This window comes from Sorex fumeus, unplaced genomic scaffold (assembly GCF_029834395.1).
Source record: "Sorex fumeus unplaced genomic scaffold, SorFum_2.1 ptg000128l, whole genome shotgun sequence".
In the NCBI taxonomy this organism is placed as follows: Eukaryota; Metazoa; Chordata; class Mammalia; order Eulipotyphla; family Soricidae; genus Sorex; species Sorex fumeus.
In genome coordinates, this window is record NW_026606185.1 from 31,395,295 (window position 1) to 31,422,154 (window position 26,860).

Below are 26,860 nucleotides of genomic sequence, written 5' to 3' on the forward strand. Positions count from 1 at the left end.
AAGCATTGCAGGGGGAGGCCAGGCTAGATCTCCAGCACTATAAGGTCTCCCAAGAACAACCAGGGAGTGTGCTCTAAGCACTGCAATGAGAGTAGGCTCCAATGTGGCCAAAGACCAAAAAGAAAAAAAAAGATATATAATAAAAATACCAAATTAGCAATCCAAGATAGTTTTGTTTTGACCTAGGCATGAGTTTGTTTTGTTTTTTTTTGTTTTGAACTTTTTAAGGTGATAGATGTTAATTACATTATGGTCATGACTCAGCAAGGTATGCAAGCATTATATCATTATACCTGAAAGTAATGGGGTGTTATATGTTAACTTGACGTATTTGTAACACCTCCATTTGAAAATAATCCCTAAAAAATCTTTACAAACACCTTTTTCATTTTAGAATTTTTACTTTTTTGTGTGTGCTCACATACATACATACTCACATACACATACATACATATACACACATATATATGACTTTCCATAAACAAAAAGATTGCAACTAGACGGAGGTCCTAGTAATAATTATTTAGCAATAAGATATGTTGAGATTAAATAACAGACTTTTTTAAGGGAGGAGAGGTTGTTTTAATTTTTTGTTTTTGGTCAGGGCTTACTCCTAGGTATGTACTCAGGGATCGTTCCTGACAGTGCTCAAAGAGCATATGCACTGCTGAGGATTGAACTCAGCTAATCTCTGTGCAAGACAAATCCAGTATCTGCTGTACTACCTCTCCAACCATAGGATAAGACTTTTACAGATTCATTATACTGCACATTAACAGATTATGTTATATGTAAATACTTTTTATATATACAGGGAACAGATTATAACGTGCTTGTTGAGATGTCACTCTATTTGCTTCCTAAAATTGTCTAAAGAAAACATGGATCTGAAGATTTCATATATCCTTAAGTTTTTATAATGGAAAATTCCCAAAGAAATTTAATTTTCAAATTAAAGTCAAGGAAAACCTTACCTTAATGTTTAGAATATATTATTTGGCAATGACTATCAGAGGTAGGCATGGATTAGGCTTTTAAAATACTAACATTTAAAGTAACAGAATAATTTTTAGGAACTATGATTTAAAATATTTTAAGAGTGATAGAAAAATTAGCAGAGTTAATTGGCAGCTGAAGTTCTAGTTCTTGTTGAACTTTCTTGTTGAACACCACAGACGTACAGTGATTTATAACTGGTTCAGAAAATGACATAATAAATCTGCCTCAAGGTATTTGATTATATTCAAATAAAATAAAATAAAATGCTGCAGCAGTATGATCTGAAATTCTAGAATTCAAAGCAAAAACTTCAGAATATTGCATTCTGATAGACTCTCTAAAAATATCATACAATAAATCTGTGCTAGAGTGATGAAAACATTCATTTACTATTTCACACGTGTTTAAGGAGCGCTTGCAGAGTGCCAGATGCTATTTTCAGCTCCAAGAGTGTGAAAGAAGAAAACCATCCTCTACCTGGTGCCCATTAGCTCTTAGGATTGATGTTAGGTGTTTTCTCATGTGGTATCTAATAGACTTCAAGCAAACAATCCTTTGAACTGGGTCTAACTGTTCATTCCATAGATTATCACCATTCAAAGAGGCTAGGGAGCTAGTTGCTCAAGGTCATGGACACAGTTAAGTGAGGAAGAATGAAATGGAGACCGCCAAAACAACTGAACTACAGCAACACAGAATGCTACAACTTGCTGTCACTGCATGCATGCATGTATAGGTTGCGTGTGTGTGTGTGTGTGCGCGTACACATGTTCATGTGTGTGTAATTTGGACTATTGTGATAGGTTTACATAGTAGGATCACACTTGTTCACACTGTTGGTTAAAACAAGCCTAGTTGAAAGGTTTTTTTGTGTCTCTGACTTAGGTCCAATAAGCCTCCAGCAACCTGGAGGGAAAGGCAAAATTCAAAGGCCTTTATCTGTCTCCACTGGGTAGAACCAGTGATGAAACACAACAGCTGGTTTTGCTATCTCTGAGGCAAGGGCTGGTACAAGTGGAAAAATTTCCTTTTAGAGTAGTGAAGGCAAGTAGCTTTAAAATTCCATATAGATAAGAATAACATTTTTATTGTTTCAAGATGAAGTGATGGAGGGAAATAAAATTGCTAACAGGAAAGTAAATGGATAAAATTCTAAAGGAGGAAAAGAAAAAAGGGTCTCTAGAAAAAAAAAGCTGACTGTGGCACAAGTAAAAAATCCCTCAGACAGACACTAAAAGGAATGGAAAGGGGAAGAGAATATTATTATCTCGCACTCTATAGCTCCTGGCATTAAAATAATTGAATAAAATAGCGATAAGGTGTCAACACATTACCATACAATTGCTGACAAGAAAGTCAAATACCCTTGCAAGCTTTATGTAAATTACATTATGACCTGATTTTCTTCCCCAGCGGAATATAGTTATGATGGTGACTATCTACACAGGCAAAATGATGTGGAAAACTAAGTAGATTCTATGGATTATTAAAGCCCCTCAAAACAAAAGATTTGCTAAAAGCTTTCTGGTTTGAATCATCAACCTGAAAGAGATAAGATCACATGAGGACAGATGAAGGACCTCTCTTGTGTTTGCACATACATTTTGCAGAACCAGCTTCCCAGCTTCCCACAGGGGAGGGAGCCAGTCCCCATTGAGGAGCTGCTCCCGGGGCTAACTGCTAAAGCTATCCTGTCAGGGCTTCTTTTCAAATTCTGATTTCAGAATTATGAATGAGCTGAAAGTCTCTTCTTTGGCACAAAATTATAGCTCTGCTTTAGAAAGAGGGGCAGTTGAAATTTTATTACAACTCATTTCCCATTGTAAAATTACAGCGTCTTCTTTGGGAAAGAAATGCCACAAATACAGAGTTGAGCCCAGAAACCATTTCTTCATACCCTCTCGGGACACAGGCTCAGTTACTGACCTCATAGAACTTTTAATCTCCAGTCTTTTTAAAAAAAAAGACATTTAAAGGGATGAAAATAGTATAAAATAGAAACTGTTGCAAAGATATGGAAAATGAAGATGTCAGGAGCATAGGAGAGAGGCTGATGGAGGATTCCTGGTGCACAGACCTTTGAGGATGGCGCAGGGTACCAGGGATTCAGAAATGTGGCAGCTCTGACTATGGATGTTTTTAAAGCCCCTTGCCACTAGCTGAGAGTTAGTTAGCACTGTAATCCTTTGAGGGCTGGGGTGGGGCTTTTGGGGGGTAGTGAGCAGCAGAGAAAGTTTAGGCAGGGGCAGGAACAGAGAGCTGAGACCCTACACCAGGCAGAGATCTGAACCCAGAAGGCCCCATCCATCCCTGGAAGAACCAGCATTTTGAGAATAGGCCTGGTCGACTGCAGGGGCTGTGTTTCCTCCACTCTAACTGCTTTTCTTCCTGGCTTGGACAAACAGGGCTTTCCTGAGCCCCAGCCTTGAGGATTTACTCCCCTCACAGAAAGATAATGCTTCCCTTTGATACCTGAAATCTAGCTATATTCTAATATTAGTCATTTCCCATATTTCCATTACAACCTTGCACAGATCAACGTGTTTTTTCACCCCTCCTCCTCACCTCACCCCCCCAGCACTGTTTCTTCTGGTAGACAAGACACAAAAAAATTCGGCTATCTAAGTGGATCATCAGTTGCACATTCTCATTCCAAGCTCCTATTTCTCCTTCAAAAAGTAAAACTGGTCCCAGTTTAGAGGAGATCAAAGTCATTCTATCTTAGTGCAACCTATTATTCTATTTTGGAGGAAACCTAATAATATGTAATAAAGAAAAAGCAACATTTGGATGGGAATTTGGTGACAGAATATCAAAATATTTCATGATTTATGTCACATTATTTTGGAATTTTTAAAGAGATGTAGTCTTTGCTTTCTATTAAGTTGATGAATAACTCAATACTGCAAGGGAGCATAGTCTTGTGAGCTGAAAAAGATGGATTCTGAAATCAGAGCAGCTGGATTTAAATTCTCTCTCCACCATATCATGCTGGGTGATTTTGGACAGATTATACAAATTTCCTGTGATAATCTGGAAAACAGTCAATCTTTGGAGAAAGAACTAATGATGAAATCTGTTTATAGACGAGGTCAAAGCAAATATTTTAGGCTTTAGGGACTCACAAGCTCTCAATTCTAGGACTGAATAAAGAACTCAAAGGACTATTGTGCATGTTTTACATTCAGGAAGCCCATTTGGGGGCCACAGTTTCAATCAATGCCATGAGCTTTTCCTCAGCTCCACCAGGTGTGATCCCTAAGCATTGAGCTGGCAGTTGACTTGGGCGTGGACCAAAAATCAATAAGAAAAAGAAAAAAAATACTTTGCTGTGTTGTGATTTAAAATGAAACTATCTGTAACACACATTTTCCAGTCAAAAGCATATATTTTCAACAAAACAGGTAGTTTATGAATTCGGTCAATTACTTGAGCTCTGGCATACTCCATAAAAATACTTTTAGGGCCAAGAGACAGTACAGCAGGTAAAGCCCTTGCCCTGAAATTGTCTGACCCAGATAACATGCTTGGCACTCTCTGTGCTGCCCAGGGTCCTGCCAGGAATAATGGGTCCCTGAGTGCAGTGACAGAGGTAAGCGCTGAGCAATGCTGGGTTTGAACCTCCAAAACAAAAGCAAACAAACAAAACCACCACTTTTATTTCCAGTTTAATTTGCATGGTGTGATCATAAACTTAGCATTCAAATCCTTATCACTGTTACTTCTATGCAAGACTGACACCGTTCTACTCCTCTAAGACAAAAAACAAAAATCATAAAATTATTCTTAACATAACATACTATAAAAAGGGAGAATATTGATATAGAATTCAAAAAAGATTGTGTTTATCCCAGAAGTAGCAGGAATAACACATAAAAAGTCATGTAGCAAGCAATATGTACATATAAAAATATTTAATGCCCCATAGGAAATGGGCTCAGAGTGGTTCAGGGTATACGCTTCTGTAGCTCACACTCACTGTGTCACATGACATGAGAAAAGCATGCAAAAACAGAGAATGGCAACCTGCTAGCCCAGTCCCAGCTGAAACTTTCCTCCTGTGACATCAATCTCATTATCTCAATAATTAATATATGCTAGTGTTTGCAGGTAGGAGTAAGTGGATAAATAACCTGGAAACATAATTAACAGGGTACTTTTAGCCAACAATTAACATGTTGAAAGTGGTCTCCACAGTTATGTCCAGATTCAGCCATCTGTTAGTATGCTTATCCAGCACAATGATTTTGTGCAACAATTATTCCAAAGAGTCAAACATCCATGGCTAAATTACTTAGCTTTACTTTCTGCTTGAGTCAGAGGGTTGAGCGTAGTTGCCATGTGTGCAAATTGTTTGCGAAGACTGGCAGGGAATTCTCTGACACCCAATGCTCCCCCACTCCCTCTCCCACTTCGCAGCACAAGCAAACATTCCTTGAGTTAAGAAGTGGTTGGTTTGATGCCAAGTCGTTGGTTTGATGTGTGTCCTATTTCTAGGCATTCAGCTTGGATTTTAAATTTTTATTGCCCAGATCCTATGCTCTGGCCATTTTTTTTAAAACAATAACTTGTCTGTTCACATTGCATCCCAAGATTTAAACTTTGTTTATGTCCAAGATATGTTCAGCTCAACTTGTATCAACAAATAGATAATTAGTGAATTGGGACTTATTCATTGCCAGTTCCAAAGTCAGGTTACTTGTGATTATTTGATAAACTGTGTCATCTAATAAAAGTGTCCAATTTCACTAATACTATCTTCTAATAACTGTTACAGACCAGACTGAAAAGTTCAAATTTTTGTCACCCGACTTCCGGCACAGTGCTTAGAATTGGTCTCACAAGTCACATACAACCAGGTTTGGAGAATGAATCAATGCCAGTATTTGCCACAGGACTGCTCCATGAGGCAGGAAGACTGAGAGGGCACCCAAATGACTAACATACAGAACAGCGTCAAGAACACTCGCATCTATGAAAGCTGTCATCGTTTCCTGGAGACAGCAAAGATTTCAAAAAAGTACCCAAAGTTGCTAGGGGTGTACTGGGTTCTCATTAATCCTGTAATGTAAACTTGCAAACTAAGAGATTCATGAAGAGGGCTCAATGCACAAACATTTCATGAGTACCTGCCAGGTGCTGAGTGACCTAGATACAAGAACAAGAAATGAATATGACAGGTCCCTGCATTCACAGAACTGAAGGTCAGGACTGCGGATAAACACAGAAGTTGAAAACAGAGGCCAACACAGATGTGAGAGGAGGCACTGAGCAGGTATACCATGCTGAAACTGGGATCAACCCCGAGAGATTCAATCTTCAGATGCATTCTGGGAACTAAGCAGTTAGGCAGGTGAACGCTATGGATTAGCTACACATAATGTGAACTCAAGTGACATAAGCATCCAAACACAGGCAGACAGAAATGGACATCTAAACACAGGCAGCTGGGTCTGACTGCAGTTTAAAATGCTCCGTGGAGTGCCAGCGAGAGGTGAATCCAAACTGCCAACCTTTATAGTGCCCTCTCCTCAAAGCCATATCCCAAGTGCTCACAGACAGTCACATGGCTGCCTCTTCACTGTCAGCACTAGGACCCCTGATGAAGGTGCTTCTTGTGTCATGCATATTCCGTGGATCTCACTGAACAGAAATGTTGAGACTGGCCTGCATAAATCACATATGTCGCTCTAATTTACAAAAGCAAAACCCAAACAAAACCCCAAAGGAGGTATAGGAATTGCACCTAGGATTTTTGTGTTTTCAAAACCAGGACCAAGCAAGCGCTCCTGACTTGGCCCTGAAATGAGGTGAGATTCTTTCCATGATCACAAACACCTCAACAACCTCGGAGGACAGCGAATGATTTCCAGGGAACTGCCCTTCCTCGTTTTATTTTTTTCCCCCAAATGATCCATACAATCTCCCACTATCAAGGGCTGTTGCATGCCCTATGTTCTTTGTGTCAGGAAAGACCTTCTTTCAAATTTGCCTACTGCCCTCTTTTCAGAGAAAAAGAATTACCCAGTGTCTCCCCGGAAATCATTCTACTACTAAAAGGGAACAAACTTTCCCCTTCTCTCTGGCAGAGCTGGGTTATCAGAACAATTCATGAGGTCAAGCAATCTACCTGAGGTACGTAGAACTTTTCTACAATTCCGTGAAACTCTTTTTACAGCAGAGGTTAGGTAAACTTGAGGATGGAACCTGGGTAAGGCCAACTTGCAACTAGTCGCCAAACACAGTGATCCTTATTTTTAGGCAGCAGTAAGAGTGCTGTATATGCCACTTTCAGGACTGCCCCACAGAAATCAATGAGTTATATAGGGACTTATTGCACATACATATGGTTACAGTGACCCTGGAAGCCACACGTGGGAGCAAAGAAAAGCCACAGACAGCACTCTGGGTCCCTGGATGAATGTGAATGGGATGGGTCTCCCCTCCCCATTTTCAACTCCCATGACCTGAAATTCAGTTACTGCATATCAGCTGGAAAATGATTTCAAATAGGCTTATGTGGCTGAAAATTTAGTTTATTAGAACAGACAGACACCCTCTCTCCCCATCTCACTGTGAAGCCATGCCGACAATTAAACCAGGTAAGGCATAAGTTCTACCACTGAGTTGTTTCCCCAACACATTAGTCTATTTTATTTTTATTTATTTTTTTTGCTTTTTGGGTCACACCCGGCGATGCACAGGGGTTACTCCTGGCTTTGTACCCAGGAATTACCCCTGGCGGTGCTCAGGGGACCATATGGGATTCTGGGAGTCAAACCCAGGTCAGTTGCATGCAGGGCAAACACCCTACCCACTGTTCTATTGCTCCAGCCCCACATTAGTCTATTTTAATTCATATGCATAAACATATTTGTGGCTAATTCACTCCTAAAAAAAAAAGAAAAACACCTCAGTATTATAGAAAACTATCCTAAAGTTTCAGAGCACTGTGTACCTCCTACACATTGAAATCTATTTTTGGTTTCCAACAATTGTTGTTCTGTCAGAAAGCAGGCTATGTTTCTAGGTCTTTCCAGTGTTTGAAAGGACTGTAGGATCCAAAATTAAAAACAAAAAAATCATCTTTGTTAGCCAAACAAAATACAGCCAAGGGCTTTATATAAACAGATGTTCCAAGTATGAACTGTGACTTTAAAGGGATACAGAATTTAGCTTACAGACAGGTCTCCCCCATAAAGTAGGGGGGCATATTGCCCTCTTTTCAGGAAAAAAAATTACTCAGTATCTACCGGAAAATCATTGTACTCCTATAAGGATACAAACTCAAAGTACCGCCCAATGACCCCTAAGGCTACTACTATCCCTGAACCTTTACAGTGGCCCCTCACTGGGGTGGGAGGTGGGGAAGAATAGAATTGCCCACTTGGGAAACTCACTGTGGTCTCAGTTATTAGGATCCTAACCTGGGGCTTTCTTTGCTAGCTGTGAATGATCTCTTAGGCAGAAGAAACAGTGCAAGTCTCCGAAGTTTAAGAAGACACAGTGATCTCAGGGTCCTGGAGTGGGAGACCAGAGCACAACTGGTACCAAGCCTCGTTTGAAGGGTCTGAGATGGTGGTGCTACACTTGTGGTGCTACACTCAGCAGCTCTCTGTATGGAAACACAGAGATTTCCACCGAGTTGAAATGCAGCCCTACTACTCTTTGCATGGAAATATAGAGACACAAAGGCCAAGAGATCCAAGGGGAATCAAACAAAAATGGATGCGGGGGGGGGGGGGGGCGGGGCGGGGGAGGGGTCTTAAAGGAGCCACTTTCAACTTTTGTCCACATTAGCTCTGACAAGATCACTTTGATCTTTAATGAACTGACTCTGCCTGAGGAAGAGATAAGTAAGCCTGAAATCCTCGTTGGTGACATGTTTTTCTTAAGCTCCAATCAGAGCCCAAAGGATTCCACTAGTCGGTGGTTGTCATTTATGAACAGCAGCATCATCTCTCAAGGACCAGACTTCCCATGGCAGCCTAAAATCCCAGGAACAGAAAATAGAAACTTTAAGAGTAGGGCAAGCTGCTGGATATCTTAGAGCCTATTCCAAAGGCGGGGCAATATTTGGATTAATTCATATGTCAAAGTCTTTTTAATTGCCTGGTGGATTCTGAGTTCGGCCAAGGATAGTTTCCAATATGGTAAAATCACCATCTTTGCACACAGGTAGACTAGGACCCAACCCTCACTTCACGACTTTCTGGTGTGTCCGACTTTGCTGCAGTGTGGGAAGGTCAGCAAAAGAATGGCTCTCCAGTGGCGCTATAGTATAAAGGATACAATAATAGATCCTCTGCCATTATTAAGGAGAATATATATAATATGGAGCGATAGCACAGTGGTAGGGCATTTGCCTTGCACGCAGCCAACATGGCCGACCAGAGTTCGATTCCTCAGCCCCTCTCGGAGAGCCCATCAAGCTACCGAGAGTATCTTGTCCGCACGGCAGAGCCTGGAAAGCTACCAGTGATGTATTTGATATGCCAAACACAGTAACAACAAGTCTCCAATGGAGACATCACTGGGCCCGCTCGAGCAAATCGATGAATAACGGGAGGACAGTGATACCTGATCAGTGATGTATAATATGGAATTTAGACAGTTTGTTTGAAGTATAAGAATCATGAGTGGTATAAATGTAACATGCACTAAATCAGTCTTTGTTGAATAAAAGAGCAATGGTAACTAAGTTTAGACTACAAAGAGAAGGAAACGATCATTTGGTTTATTTGGGGGTGGAGGGGTCCATCTGACTGTGTGCAGGCCTTACTCCTGGCTCCGTGCTCAGAGATCACTCCTGGTGGGCTCCGGGGACCATATGTGGAGTTGAGGATAGAACCTAGTCTGCTGGGTGCAAGATGAACACCCTACCTAATGCACTATTGCTCTGGCCACCCTGGAAACAATTTCTGTATCTTCCCTATCCTGGGTAGTGAAGAGGATGGTTCCAGAGTGGTGAAAGATAGCTATACTGTACACTCGCTGTGATTTCATTGGTGATGCTGAGACAGAAAGAACTGGATGCAAAGATCATTAAAAGCAATACAGTATCTGCAACCAGCCCCACCAGGCAAAAGGGCACTGAAGGACACTTACTAATGAGGATAATTAAACATGACTTGATAACAACCCAAAGTCCTGCTGATTATGGCAGAGAGGCAGATAAAGAACAAACCTTATCCTCTGAAAAGAGATTGAACATTATAATAACACTGGCTTCCAGCAGCTGAGAGCAGGGAGAGGAAATACCACACCTGTGCAGAATAAATCCCTCCTTTCAGTGTAGGCCCAGGCAGGTCTCCTGAATTTGAACCAGAGCAGAAGCTCTCAAACACTGCTATCTACTCTACACAAAACAAGAGATTTTCTTTTTTATGTAGCCCTTAGCTGCTTAAGGAAACTGGCAACCTTTATTTGGCACAGAATTTAAATAGAGATGCTAATCAATTGCAGGGGAGATAATGACTACCCTTGTAAAGGACTGCTTTACTTTGTTTTCTTTCTAATCAGTTAGCTCCTAAAGGAAACTTTCTCTTGGCAGGAAGAAAGAGAAGCTTGGCTAAGAAGAACCCAGCTTTGGGCTGGGGTGTCTAGCCTGAGAACAGCTGCTGCAGACCAGCTCTTGCCTGTAATAAAGGCCATTAACTCCAATCGACAATCACCTACACAGACCTCTGAGACCAGCCAGCCTTTAAAGCAGGCAATTCTTTGGGATTGTGCAGCTGAGACACCAAGCAGGTCATTGCCTGATTATGACATATCATATCTGCATAGTCTTCATGCACATCTTGAGGTTACATGCATGCACGATAAAACACCAGTTATGTGTAATAAAAACCCACTCAAACTTGTACATAATGTATAATGGGACCTATCTTATTCTAGAAGACTGTAGCACTGTAGCACTGTCCTCCCCTTGTTCATGGATTCGTTAGAGCGGGCCCAGTAACGTCTCCATCGTGAGACTTGTTGTTACTGTGTTTGGCATATCAAATAGATCATGGGTAGCTTGCCAGGCTTTGTCATGCGAGCGAGATACTCTCAGTAGCTTGCTGGTCTGTCTGAGAGGGGCGAAGGAATCAAACTCAGGTTGGCCGCGTGGGCCACATGCAAGGCAAATGCCCTACCCACTGTGCTATCACTCCAGCCCTACTGAAGACTACTCTTCAAAAAAATATTTTCTAAGCAAGCTATGTTTTTAAAGGATAAGTCATATTCTATTGCTAAAATTCTAATGAATATTAGAGAAAAGAAATTCTAAAAGGAAGTCAGGTTGAGTTATGGAAAGTATAGTTCATAAAACCTTACTTTTCAGAAACTGGCAATCAGTTTTAAGACAGAATAATAATTATATATTATTTAGAAAACGGGGACATACTTATTTCAGTCAGGATGTAAGGGTATTGGGACTCGGAAGATTATAGCAGGTAGGGTGCTTGCTCTGCATGCAACTGATCTGGGTTTGATTGCCAGGATCACAGATAGTTTTCTGAGCACCAGTGAAGTGAGTACAGAGCCAGGAGTAAGCCCTTAGCACTGCAAGGTATGGCCCCAAAACAAAATAAATAGAGTTCTACATAATTTTCATTTAAAAAATGATGAAATCCACCCAAACATGCAAAAATGGTTTTGACGAAGTATGCTGAAGAATTTATTGAAAACAGAGGAAAATATAATAAAAAGTGTTAGCAATGAAAACAAAGTGGGGATGGCCCAAGAATAAACAAATTAATGAATAGTACTGTGAAGGCTCTAGAAACCAATCCAGAGACCCACACCTAGATGACCGCCCGCGACAAATGAGTGACTGCAATGAGGTGGAGAAGGGTTATCTCTGTAGTAAACAGTACAGAATTTCCAAAAGAGAAAAATAAAAAATATAACCTGTATCTTTTATGAGAATAATCTATTACAGATTGAATTACAGACTTACTATGATTATAAATAAAATTATATGATTCAAAAGGACAATATGGAGAATTTGGGCATGGGGGAATTACAATAATTTTCCAAATAGTATGTCAATGCACTTAAAATAATAGGAAATCTGATAAACTGGGTCTCATTAAAATTAAAAACTTCTGCTCATTATAATACACCATTAAGATAATAAGGTAGCAAGTTACAGAATAAGAGCAACATATCTACAGAATATCTGAGGAAGAATTGATATTCATAATATATATATGGACCTCCTAAAACAATAAGGTAAAGAGAACTAAATAGAAAATAGACCAACAAGCTGAACAGAAACTTCATATAGATGATATCAAAATGATTATCATAAATATTTGAATTAAATCATGATATTGATTTGATGAGAGTGGCTTAAATGTTTTAAGAGGAGAAGAAAGTTCTGAAACGATGTACCACAGGTGGCATTTTCATACACTGTGGTTCTGAAAGGAGGTACAGACTGGTATAATTATGGGGAAACTGGTAGGGACTGTACTAAAGCAACATAGACAAGTATCTGAGGTAGCTAAAAATTTAAGCATTGTGCACACACAAATAGGACTGCACCCAAACATATGCAAATGGATATTTACAGAAGCTTTACTTGTCATGACTTAACTGAACAGAATTCATGTGCAGTGTAGTACAATGAATACATAAAATGTGGCTAACGCTTATAATGAGATAGTAATGACCGTAAAAAACTTACAAATAGCATGGATGAATCTCACAGACAATGTTATGCAATGTAAGCCAAAAAAAAAAACTTGACCACGTGATGTTCATTAGCATAAAAATAATCCCAAACCAGGTAGCTCCATTTATGGAGCTATAAACTGAACCAAAAAAGAACTGGTAATTTTTTGCAACTATCATATGTTACAGGGGGTATATGCAAACTTCTAGGGTACTAGAAATATTTTTTCTTTATGAGTAAGGTTTACAAATTTTGAAAAGACTTCCAATTCTAGATGAAATACAGAAAGTCATGAGGGTGTTATTTGTATTATAGTACCAAGAGCAAGGCAGGAATCACCAAATCACAGAATCTGTGTAAGTGTGTATGATGTTATGTGTATGTGTATGATCAAAATCAGGGTTTCATATATGTGCGGCATGTACTCTACCACTGATTATATTCCCTGTCACAATTACACATTCTTGAAAAATTTAGAGAATGTAAGGTTCTGACTGTACAAGAAGAAGAAAAATAAAGTTCTGAGGAAAAAAATATGAATACAAGTTCTTTCTTGAAAGCATACTCATGGGTGCTTTCATCTTTTGAATACAGAGGGACTGTGTTATTAAGTAGAAATAAAAAGGACCCAGACTTCCAAGGAGCCAGAAGCTGTTATGGGTGGATAGGTTGGATGGATTCACAACCCAAAGGGGATCTGAACCCACCAACAACTCCTCTGACAGCCCTTTACTAGCACCTGAGGGGACATGCCAAAGGTTGGATATAAGATCACAGAGTTGTCAGGTTAAGGAAGAAGTTTGGAGCTGACTACTTCCAAATAGTAGCAGGGATAAGAATCCAGAAACGGCACACTCAGATTCTGGCAGGAAGGTGATGTTTCTAACTTAAGGTGTTGGAGGCAATGGATGTGTTTCATGAGCCATTTTAGATGTAGAGGAGACAGAACTCTGATGTGGCATTCTTCTATTACATATTTTGCTTTTATGAGGTAAAAATTAGAGTGAATAAAAGACCCATTATGCAATTTTGTCACATTTTCTATAATGAGCACTGCAAATGAAATTGTAACAGAGGATCGAAGATGGGCAGAGACTCTTGATTGAGACTAAAATTCCATCAAAGTACCCGGAGGCTGCAAAATGATGCCACAGGAAGAGACATGTTATAAATAGAGAAATTAACCACAAAGGGCAATATAGAGAAAGCTCCAGAAAAAAATAATCTTTGCATTGTTGGGACATTGGGTGGGAAGCAACAAATTCGTGTCCACGAGATTATGTGGGGTGGCGAAGATAATTTCAAAGGTCAGGAAAAGAAGAGGTTAAAGATTTATGATGGGGATTTTAAACTTGCAAATAAGTCAGTCTCACCATTTGAGCTCAAGTATCAACCTAAGTGGATAAAGTCAATAATGGAAGATAGATGTTCCTAAAAATCACAGCATTAAAAATCATCTAAAACCAGTTTCTTAAAGGAACTGGTGCATGGGAGACAGAATCAGCCCAGGTGACATGCAAGGTGCTGTTCCAGCCCCACATGCTGAGGATTATCTTGGTTCTTGTCTCTGGCTCTCCTAACCTCAGCAACTTCCACTCAGCTTCTTCTTGTTACTATTTTTACTGAAGCTTCATTGGCTTGGGTTTAGTTTTATGCCTACAAAATCCTGTTCAATGACAAGAAAAAAATGCCAAAAGTAGATTTATGAGAGAATGCGATCAATATACATCTGCTTGAACATAGCTCAGGAAAGTGAAAGGATAGATTAATTAGGGATTAAGCTAAACATGAATTTTAATATCTAAAGACATTTATAAGCAAAAATCCCTAGGGTATATTTATAGAGCCACTTTAATTAGTCAGTATTCAAAACAGCTTTACACATGAGTCAAGTTTTCAAATTTTAAATACATGTCTCTTATAAGGGAGAAAGTTAAGGTATTGTAAATAAACCCTGGAATTCTGTAATCAGAAAACGCAGTGTTGAGTTCTGGCTCTGCCAGTTACAAACTCTGCGAGCAAATCATGCAACTTGTCTGCATATAGCAAATTGAAAACTCTAATGGGCTGTCACAGGGATTAAGCACAGTATGTTTTCATGTGGATGTGCATTGTAAAACAAAAATGTAATATATTGTTTCTTCATAGGAGTAAGGAACAGAAAGGAAAAAATGTCATAATTTTACTTTCAAGTTAACAATCTTATCATTAATATCTACATGCAAAACTTGAGATAGTATATTTAAATATGAAGATAATGATCCAATACAAATAATTCTTTAAACCTATTGTTTCTGAAATTTACATTGGTCAGTAGAAATTACTTAATTGAATCACCTAACAAGTACAAGTCATAATGATTGCTGGTGGGCTGCATAGATATCTTCCAGATAACTGAGAGAAACTATCACTGTGTTACTGAATCACTGTCATCCCATTGTTCATCAATTTACTCCGGGTGCCAGTGATGTCTCTATTTGTCCCAGCCCTGAGATGTTTGCAGCCCCTCCTTACTCATCTTTCCCAACGAGTATTGGAGACTCTTCCAGGATCAGGGGAATGAGACCCGTTATTGTTACTGTTTTTGGCATATGGAATATGCCACGGGTAGCTAGCCAGGCTCTGCTGTGTGGGCGGGATACTTTCTGCAGCTTTCCAGGCTCTCTGAGAGGGATGGAGGAGGACGCTGGTATATATGTCTGAATATATATATATATACACAAAAATATGTATATATATATGTGTATATATATATGTATTTCCCTCTATGATTTGTTGCTTGCTGTCTGAACCCCATCAAATATGGTGTGGAGAGAAACTATCAGAGAAGTTAATTAGGGCTGTGAGATTAAACAGCTGGATTCAAACTTAGTCATACAAATCTGTATAATAAAACCACTAAGGTTCCATTTACTAATACAAAAGTGTAGATATTTACATCATAATACCACAGGATTAAAAAATGTAAGAGATAACATTTAATGCCCTTACAAGAATGGTGTGTCATACAAGAAGAATGGTATGTCATACAGATCATATAAATAATACTTATGTCATCTAAAATTTTTCTTCTGAGAAGAGAAAGATCATAGTTTCCTATTTTCCATGTGTTGTTATCCTCATTGTTGTCCACTGCCAAAGAAGAATGCATTTCCTTATCTACACTGTTGGACAAAAACTCTCATAATTTTATATTCAGAAGTGACACTGATATTTATTGAACAACTACTATGAAGCAGGAACCAAGACAGATAATATGGATACAAAGATGATGCAGACATTCTTTCAAATTTCAAATATTTATCTAGTATGTAAAACCCTTGAGGGAAGTTAATTTGGGGGCTCTGTCTACCTCTATGTGACCAATAATTAAAATACTGAATTTGTTTATGAATTCATATGGAATTAATAGCTTAGGTTTTTTTATGACATATGTATAAAATAGCTACTATCTATGTAGAAACTAGTTTTACTTCTCTTATATTTTTGACATTCAAAAAAAGTACAAATATTTTTTATTCTTAAATACAGCTGGAATTAGGTTTGAAGATGAGGCTCTTTATTTTATATTTTCTTGTAAAAGAAACATGCTGACATTGGGTACCCTGAAAAAAAATTTCAAGAAGAAATGTGCATGACACATTGGAAAGAATTCATCAAGTGTTTGATAATGTGATGACAGAGCAAAAACAATGCCATTACAAAATTGAATGTATTGATATTTGTTCTACTATATAAATTGTACAGTAAGGTTTCATTTTAAAAGCTTTAAAATATTGCTCACCTGGTCTTCTTCTCCTCCACCTTCTTCATCATATTTTAAAATGTTATCTCTTACATCATCTTCTGGATCAATTAAAAGTTGCTTGGCCTGGCGTTCTTTATCCCGACGTTTCATCCAAACCACAAACATCAGAACAAGGACTAAATAGGAAAAAAATTAAAAAAGAAAAAAACCCACAAAACATTTAGAACATCATAATTTAAAAAACTTGACCTACCTAGTCACAGCGTTAAACACTAAGAATTTACAGTGTGTGGTTCAAAAGCTTATAATGCATCTATTTGATTATTGGTGTTTGGACAAAGGAACAGAAACAGGACATTAGTAAGAGCACTGCATTTTGAGTATGAAGATTTGAGTTCTTCTGGAACTGAACTCACTGGAAGAATGTCCTGAGTTTTCTCTGATGCAAGTGGGACATTAACTATTTCTGTATTTCACTTTGCCTTGGTAGAAAACAGAATACCTTTTATATAATGATTTGTAAATTAAAAGTCAAACCCACAGAGTATACATAAAATTATTACAGGTTATTAAATTGCTGTTTCATTCAAGATGATCAGTCATCATTACAGTTGCCAAATGAGAAAAAAAAAAACAGCGTTTCTCAAAAAAAAAAAAGTGGTGTATGCCAAGATGATTTAAGTAGCAAACTGGATCTTGAAGACATATGACTCTGAACAACCAGTGTTTTTCTACTGAATTATTGGGCATTCCCTTTCATATTAAACTTCATATTTCAGGCAAGAAGGCTAGGGGATTGTTTGAATACTGAAATAACATTAGGATTTCATGGCTTACATTTTTGTGCCAGGTCTAGAAGTATATATTTTCCGAAGAGTTGATGTTAAAATCAGCATTAATTCATTTTCCTTCAAAATGTTGTACTCACTTTTCCATGCCACAATCCATCATACCTAATTTGTTCTTGATAAGGTTGGCATATATATCACATTTTGGTTGAAATTGAAACATATCCCATAGTGCACATCTAGAAACACATCTCGCTAAAATCTGGGATATCAGTTTACATCCTGAGGCAAAAGATTTAATGACTCCTATTTGAGTACATTTTTATTATTGGCCATAAAAGTAAATATCCTCTTTTGAAAGCCAGATACATGATCTCATTAGCCATTGTTCCTGGCTAAATCTAGCAAGTGGATTATTAGTATAACATGCAGGTTTCAAATTATTGTCAGAGTAGTCTCCGCACAGGAAGTAAAAAATGCTCGAGCTTCTATAGTAATTGCTTGGAATAAAGGACAGAATTCTAAATTACCAGAACACTTGTAAATGGAGAAAACATAAAAGAAATGGCCAACATTTTCAAGAAAGTGATTGGTGCATAGCATGATCGCACAATAAACTAAGTCCTGCTGCTATTCAACAATAAAACACAGGGCCTGGGCAATTTATTCCTTTAACCTGCATGCTTAGAAGTGGTTCTTAAAGCACTTTCCAGTGGTTAATTTCTTGCATTCCATTGAACCAAAGATTGCAAACTATCTTAAAAAGGAGCAATTCCTTAATCTAGACTTGCTCGAAAGACAATCTGTTGAGCTGTGTAATCTTTTCTATTATCAAATGTGCTGTATAAAGTACAACTTCTCACTATTTACACAGCCCTTCAGGAACAAATATCTTGATCCTTGTGTGGCTCGCACAAGTTGCTGACCGTGCTTTTTAATGAAGAAAAGGGTAGAAAAGCAATATACTTATTTTCATGAATCATCAACTACAAGCCATAAATCAATTCAAATCATAAGGTAAGTACCCAGAATTAGGAGAGTAACATTTTCCTATGTTAAGAGTTTGTTACATCTCCTCAAGCTGTAGGAGAATAGGAACAGGGCAGGAAAAAGGTTTGCTGGCTGGATTTGCTCCAAAACAGGAGTGCATGAAACAATGTTCAAAGTTTTTCTTATTCTGAAGTGGATGAAATTGTCCAATAAACAATTGGCCAAAATAAATAGCGCTTAGTGGTTTGAGAGAGCTCTTAGGAATTATTTTGAAGAGCAAAACAAGGAGCTACTTCTGCTAAACAACCTAGAAGCAAAAAAAGAATTACTATCTAAGATATATAGACAGTACTTACTGAGCAGAATGATGATGCAAAGCAAAATGGCAATGATGGCACCTGTACCAAGCCCTGCGCCAACAATTCTATCGACATCCGTGCAGTCACCATTGGAGTCACACTGACAAACCTTCACCCGGAGGATGGAAATATTTGACTTGGGAGGGTTACCCGAGTCAGTGATTGTGATGGGAAGTTCATATATCCCAGCCTCGAGGAATTTTAATTTTAAATTCAGTTGAGCAAAATCACCTGAAAAACACAGTTTGATGGTTATTATGAAATATGGTGAGAAATACATAACAATTTTCAAGAATGTCTGTTGCAATTTTAGATAGAAAAAGAATGACAACTATACTACACTGCAAACTTTTCACTATTTTTTAATTTTATGGAATGTTTTAATATCTTATTTAAGCTTTAGGCATCTTTTAAAGTATATTTAATGAGGAGATTGAAAAGAACTGGAAATTAACTTTTCACACCAAGATTCAAATCCTCTCAACTGCATATGTATTAAAATAATTAACCTGTTCTTACCATTAAGCCGAGTGATGGTCCAATTTTTCCTAAAAGTCAATGGAGACGTAGGAAGATCAAAAGCAAACGGTCCAGCATTTGGATCAATGTCATAATCGAGTGCTGTGATGTTAATTGAATTGGGGTCTGGAGTTTCACAAGTCTCTGCCTCTTGAGGTATCACTTGAGGGGCATTGTCGTTAATATCAAGTAAATAGATCTGCAGTGTTCCTGTTCCACTCATGGGAGGAATTCCTTTAAAAGAACAAAAGTCACAAACCCATGTTGAACAATACTCTCCCATGAGTCTCAATTACAGTAAAATTCTCAAAGCTTCTCGCATTCTTGCCCTCAACCCTGTGTAACCTTGGAAAACTCTAGTTGCCACAGCACCTGAGAAGACTGTTTGGGGACTGTTTCAAGCCACTTCTTCTATTCTCGCATGACCCCCAATTGTCACATTTGGTCAATGGGAGTAGGTATTGTGCGTGCCCAGGCGGGAGTACATTCCCAAGTCTTTTTTAACCCGTGCTGTCTGTTACTCTTCACCCTGTGTATACCATCCTACACAAGGTACTGCAGGTGATGTAAGTGAAGCAGAACACCAGCTCATGGTCTCATGGACCATAGGTTCTGAAGGAGAGCCAAGTGCACAAAAGGACATAAGAATGCCTATAAAACACTGAAAGAGTCGACAGACAAAAAGACATATACTCGTTGGGAGAAAAAAACAAACACAGAGAAGAGAAATCATTTGTCTATCAACCAATCTCCTCGAAGAAGTGTTCATTTGCTTCACAAACTATGATGTAAAGCATTATTTTCATTGTAAAATAGTAAAATGTATTGTGATTATATCATATTTATCATAATATTCTAAACATAAGAAGACAGATCAAAGAAACAAGAAACTTCTGCTTCTGTAAATTTCTCATCATTCCTCACACAAGTGGTTGAGGTTGCTACAGTAATAATGCACAGTGACACTTTGATCCCAGACCTGTTTTATTCCACTGTAAAATATTTCTACCACTTGTGCTAATTTATTTTGCTCTGTTGTGAACATATTGCCAGCGGGCCCAGTAACGTCTCCATTGGAGAATTTGTTGTTACTGTGTCTGGCATATCGAATACTCTCGGTAGCTTGCCGGGCTCTCCGAGAGGGGCGGAGGAATCGAACTCGGGTCGGCCATGTTGGCTGCGTGTAAGGAGAACGCCCTATATTTCTGGTACAGTCACCACACCTTTTGGTAGCGAGAAGCCACTTTTACTTCTGGCTCTGTACTCAGGGATCAGCACTCCTGGAAGTTCTGAAGGAACAGAGGAGGTGCCAGAGATAACATGGGGGTGAGCCACATACAAGGAAAGCAACATAACCCCTGTAATTTTTGTACACTCTGGGATTTATTATAAGTTATTCATTTATAGTTTAGATTTTGGGTCACACCTGGCAATGCTCAAGGCTTACTGCTGGTTTTATGTTCAGTAATCACTCCTGGCATACTCGGGAACCATGCGGGATGCCCAGGAGCCCAACAGGGCTAATGGATGCAAACTAAGCACCTTAGCTTCTGTACTATCTCTCTGGCCCCCTCTACTATAAATATTTATTAAAAATATATAATATCATAGAAGAATCATGCTATATATGAGCATACTATATTATTTTAAATTGAAGAATGTAAATATATTAAACATTCTATAGCCAGAAATGAAGCATTTATTAAAAAATGCTCACCTATTAGAGACTCAGAGGTTTAAGTAATCTTCCCAAGACATGCTACGTAGAAGATATGTATGCACACATCCTTCTACAGATTCCAATAAGGAGAAAAGTTTATGGATCTCTCTGAAGAATACGGGTAAAACTCACATAGCTCTGAGAGCCATGAGATTTAACATGGAAGGCAGAGTGACTGTCTTAAATTTATATTATCATCACCATCAGGATAAGAGATAGTTCAAGAACATTTCAATGGTAGTATCACATTTAATATTATTTTGATATAAACAACAGTATAGGCAAAAAGCAAAACCTATCTATCAATATTGAAACTAAGGTGCAAAAATCTTAAGAGCTAGATGCCTCACTAAGAAGCAGAAATGAGACTCCATATCCAGCCTTATCATATAAAGGCAATACATCTGCTACACATACCAGCTTCGGAGACTCAACCACTCACTCTTTTCCAATAGAAACTCATCTACCCTGGGGAAAGGAAATCTGGGTGCAATTCACAGCCAACCTGGATATACACACATACATACATATGTATGATTTTAGAGCTCCTTTTATTTACACATAACAGTGTTATATACAGTGCCTCGTGTTTCACTGTGGTATGCTACCTACCACTGACACACAGCAGGCGAGTATAAAACAGACCTGAGAGTTGTTTGCTCTGATGTGCAATGGCAGAAGCTGTTTCCACCCGCTTTCAACACGAGATATTCTTATATAAGAAAGGATAATAAATATTTCTTCGGCCCTGTCATCACACAGATTTACAACAGATAACAACTCATTGAATCTTATTATGTAGGATATGAAAGATTCACGGAAATGGTTACAACCAAAAGTGTTGATAAGAAACATCTGTCAAACTGCCTATCTCGGAACTATTTCAAAATCGTATGACGACTCAGTTTTAAAACCCTTAACACAGAATAGAAGAATTTACTTCAATATTCGTGCCAGGCACTGTTTTATTAAAAGCTTTATTTGTACAAACCATTTTATTTTCCCTAATACACAGTGAGTATGACACTGCGACCATCATCCCCCAAACCCCCCCTTTTTTAAAGGATCTAGATTTAAGAGATTGCTGCCAATTAGTCACAAAGTTGTACAGTAGGAGTGTTGGAGTGTGGACCTAGGCTTTAGCAGAACAGAAATGCCCATGAAAATACACATCACACCAGTGTCAAGGAACCATACTAGTCCACTGTTAGGTTTACACAAGTCACTTTTATCGTAAAGTGCTATTAACTCAAGGCGACCGTTCAGAATCCAGCAGAAAAACCAGAAAGAAAAGGGTGCTAACCCATACACTCCCCACACTATACCCTAAAATAAAATTTCCTAGCATATGGCAGGCGAGAGGTAATTAGAAAGAGGAAAACTGCTAAACACAGATCAACCCCTGACAGCAAATACAGTCGAGATGAAATATAAATAGATTAATTAAAAAAACACAGTGGGGGCCCAGGGATGGCAAACAGTGCCTTAGAAAGAGGCCAAAGTTCGATTCCAAGACTGCGCACATGTGCCAAGCGTGCTCCCGGTGGTGGCTCTGCTGTTTGTGCTTCCTGGCAAAAGTCAGGTATGTGCTAGTACTGACACTGAATCATACACCCCATGCAAGCATGGTGTCCAAGAATGTGTGACACCCTAGCAGGAGTGTGAACCCTGATAAGTATGTATGTGAGCAGCCCAGAGACCTCTGGGGGAGCGCAATAACTGGGATGAGCACTACAACGAAAAATGCATGACTCCTGGCAAGCCCAAGTGTGTGAGCACAATGACCAAAGGTGAGTGCACAATCAAATGTGTGGTCATCACAACCAAATGTGCGTTCATCTGTTGGACATCACAACAAAGGGAGAGGATGGAGGGGAATAAAATGGTTGATTATTAAAACAATACTCTGTGGGGCCAAAGAAATAGTACAGTAGATAGGGTGCACCTGGGAACAATGTCTGGCACCATTCACTGGTGCTCCACACCCCTCCAGGAGTGATCCCTGGGCACAGAGCCAGGAACAAGCCCTGAATACTGCCAGGTGTGCCTCAAACCCCTGAAATAAACAAACAACTGAGAAAACAATATCCTGGGACAATAACCAGCAGTTGTAAGGCATCTACATACACCAGAACCCCCTTCATGCAAAAACACACACACACACACAAGCATGTAATCATCACAGGAAGCTATGATGGGAATTATGTAGTTAATGGGAATATTCATTGAAGAAGGAAAGATATGTGTCTTTGATGGCCCAATGAAAATAGAAAATAGAAGTTGGGGCTTAGAGTACTGAAGGTCAGTTTTCTAGACAATTGGGTCTTCAAGGAAGTCTTGTTTTTGGATGATGTACTCAATATGAATATCTATTCTGTGTAACAGCACAAGTTTTGGATGATGTATTCGATATGAATCTCTATTCTGTGTAACAGCACAGTGACCATATCAAATTACATACCATTGTCAGAAGCAAGAAAAGTAGCATTATATATATTGTTTTTCACATTTGGTGATTCTCTGTCCAAAACAGCAATTGTAGTAATTTGCCCATTCACAGGATCTATTTTTAACCAGTTGGCAGGATCAGATAATTTCGTGTATCTACAAAATGGAAGCACATTGGATTTAATTTTTTTTTTACATAAAAGCTTTGAGAAAATAAAGCAGAAATTCCAGGTTTAATTCCAGATGCAACCAGCTCACTAATGTGCAACTTTTGCAAATGTAGTCAAAAATACAGCTTTAGCATGGGAACCTATTCCTACAGCATTTTGTGGTTTGGGGAACATGACGGGTGTGTATGAGTGGGCATGAAAGAAACAGAAGATAGGGGTTGGAGAAAAAAATCAGGGGTCACAGTAAATTGGACAGATCTCATTGTAAGCTCAGTCTAGTTACTGTTTTCAGTTCTTATTTAGTTCAACTGGTCGCAATATTGTAAATAAAACAGGTTAGATAGACAGACAGACAGACAGATAGATAAATAGATAGTAATGTGGGCTTGGGTCTTTGGACTACTATGGCTGTGCATAGGGCTTACTCTTGGCTCTTTGCTCAGCAGTCGCTCTTGGTGGGCTCAGGGGATAATATGTGGTTCTAGGGATGAACCTGCTGTACTATCTCTGCTGCCAGTCAAATGTATTTTGCAAATAAGCAATAGTCCTAATTTGTAGGACTTAAGAGAAAAATCAGGAATTGTACTTTTTATAACTCAACACTCCTGCAATATTTTCCACCTTTATTATGGCAAAGAGGTTAGAACTATAATCCTATTAGGATCTTCCATATTGAAATAAGTCTCCAAACTATACTGCTCAAGGAAAGTTGCATAGACTGACTCTATCTGAAGATTTATTGATACAAATACATTTATCATATTAAATACATTATTTTTGAATTTGGATGGCTTATCATCAATACTAAAATTGAGAAAAAAATTTCTATTTTTCAGGTAAAAAGTTCAATATGCTATTTAACTATCTTGATTAAACACAAAAATAAATGAAGAAGATACAGTTATCTGTGAGCAGCAGCTATAAAAAAAGTTAAATAAAATATGAGCTAATTAAAAAAAATTACTATCACCAGAAATGGATAATAGTTGAGTTGGGTATGCTTTGCCAACCATGTACTCCCTCATCAGGAAGAGTAAATTAGATTTTGCTGAGGTTGGAAATCTTTACTGATGTTTTATAAATCCTATAATTACTATACAGGTAAGGGATGGAAATAATTAGCTCTTACATCTTATTTTTGGCATGAGTTTTTCTTACTGATATGTGGAGAAAAAAAATGAACATCAGAAGCTCCCCTAATACACTCACAGAAGAATTCCTTTGTATTTTGGGGTATAAAGCCTTGAGGGTAAATCATATTTTTTTTTTACAAGTGGGGGGGCATGAAAGTACAGCAAAGACATTTTGATTACATATTTCCCAGAAAATACACTCATTAATCTATTGAGAGGAAATTTCAACAGATAATTATAATTTAGGGGCCATGAATATGGTCTTAGTGGTGGAATTCATGACAAGCATATGTGAAGCCCTAACTTCTATCATAGGTTCCCCAGGTGGGTTCTAGTGGGCTCCAAGCTAGGGTCTCCAGTTGTCCAGTCAGGAGTTCAATGGATAGGGGATGGGACCCCAGTACACCCCCGCCCTGCAACTAGCTTATAGCATGATATGAAATATGAATTTCCATAAAAGGTATTTGATACCTAATATTTTGCTGCATATACCGATCTGGGTCCTGAGCAGTAAATGTTGTTAACATGGTACCAGCATGAAGGCCTTCCTCTTGGCGAATAACCTTGGGATTTGGAGCAAAATAAGGGTTTTCATTCACATCGATAACTGTAACAGACACAGTTGCAGTTGACTGAGGTGGATGCTGAATACCCTTGGCTAATGGCACTTGATTTTCCGCAGCAACAGTAAGGATAAACATCCTATTTGTTTCAAAGTCAATTGGCTGGAAGGAAAAAAGGAAACTGTTTTTGCAGGAAGTCAGAACATATGCATTCTACAGTTTATTCTTCTAATAACCCCATTTCCAAAACATTCATCTGTCATTCACCATGCAATAGGTTTCTTTCAAATTTCTGGAAAGCATGTCAATATGGACAATGGTTAAAATATTTATCACAATTTAACCTGTTGATATATTTTTACTATGACCCTGGCTACATTTATTAACTACATGTGATTATTCTGAAGACTGGCATCCTGACTCAAAAAAACACACAAGAAAGAGAATTCCTTTGCCCTGATTAGTCACATGAATGACCCCAGACTTAATGTTGACTAGTGCAAAGTTGTGGCACAGTTCTGCATGTGACAATGAGCATAAACTTATTTATCCTTCACAATAATGCTAGGAGTTAGGTACAGTTACTAACAGTACTTTCTGGAGGCAGAACAAGAGGCATAGAAAGATTAAGCAACTTGCCGCAGTCACATCAAGAAGACGGGAGAAGATGAGGTGCAAATATGCTTGTGCTCTTAGGTCTGTGTTTATATCCCTATGCTGTTCCTTTGCAGGATTTTCAGCCCTATCCTTCTGATGGAGGTTCCACTGAACTCATGTACCGAATTAAGTCTCAGCAACTGACACTGAGTGCATCTTTCTATGCAAGGTCAACACGTGAAAGCTCACTTACAAACCAGAAGTGTTGGGATAGGAAGCAAGGGAGAAGCAACGGTGTCACTTAAAGAATTCTCACTAGGGTTGACACTAGTGATGGGCTGAGAAACCTTTACTAGTAGCATTGTAAACCACAGAATCTTAACAAATAAATGAAAAAAATATGAAGAGTTCTTACAAAAGAGCTATGTATATTTTTTATACCTGAACTTCCCCTTTGTTTCTAGTATGCAGTTTTATTCATTTAGTTTTTGGAAATTGAAAATGCAAATACTGAGGCTGGAGCAATAGCACAGCAGGTAGGGTGTTTTCCTTGCACGCAGCCGACCTAGGTTCGATTCCCAGCATCCCATATGGTCCCCCCAAGCACCGCTAGGAGTAATTCCTGAGTGCATGAACCAGGAGTAACTCCTGTGCATTGCCGCGTGTGACCGAAAAAGAAAAAAACATGCAAATACCAAAATGTGTAAGCCTTTAAAAATGGCAATTTAAATTCAAAATCTTTTCAAAGCACAGGCCCTCTACTGGCTTGTTCTCACTTACTTTGTGATCTTGAATGGTCTGTGTGCCCTGGGTCATTGAGAAACTGTAGATGCCGGAATAGCAGATGCGGGGCATCATTTCTCAGAGCTTCCAATTGGGGATTCACGGTTTCAGAATGTGACATATCACTAATATATCAACTATATTGACAGCTTATATTGCCGAGGGCAATCCTGTCTTCAGATTCTTAAAACCGTCCATACCCGTTTTAAAACAATCACAGTCCAGTGACTATGTGACAGGATTTATTTTACCATCAGCTTCAGCATAAACTAAAAGGTAACAAATCTATCTCCACATAAGATGGTAATTCCTGATGTTTGGAAAATAATAAAAAAGAAATTCCTATGATTTCACCACAATACATTGTGTGTGCATACG

General features: G+C 38.5%; 1 protein-coding gene across 1 annotated transcript in view; it reads right to left on the reverse strand.

Annotated features, from left to right (window-relative positions):
- CDH2 (cadherin 2) overlaps positions 1-26,860 on the reverse strand; it is a 237,457-nt gene that overhangs the window by 20,443 nt on the left and 190,154 nt on the right. Inside the window, exons 10-14 of the mRNA XM_056138030.1 lie at positions 25,011-25,264; positions 23,250-23,392; positions 19,069-19,302; positions 18,547-18,780; positions 16,449-16,588 (exon numbers count right to left, since the gene is read on the reverse strand). Coding sequence (XP_055994005.1) covers positions 16,449-16,588; positions 18,547-18,780; positions 19,069-19,302; positions 23,250-23,392; positions 25,011-25,264 — 1,005 coding nt within the window. The remainder of the gene's footprint in view (positions 1-16,448; positions 16,589-18,546; positions 18,781-19,068; positions 19,303-23,249; positions 23,393-25,010; positions 25,265-26,860) is intronic.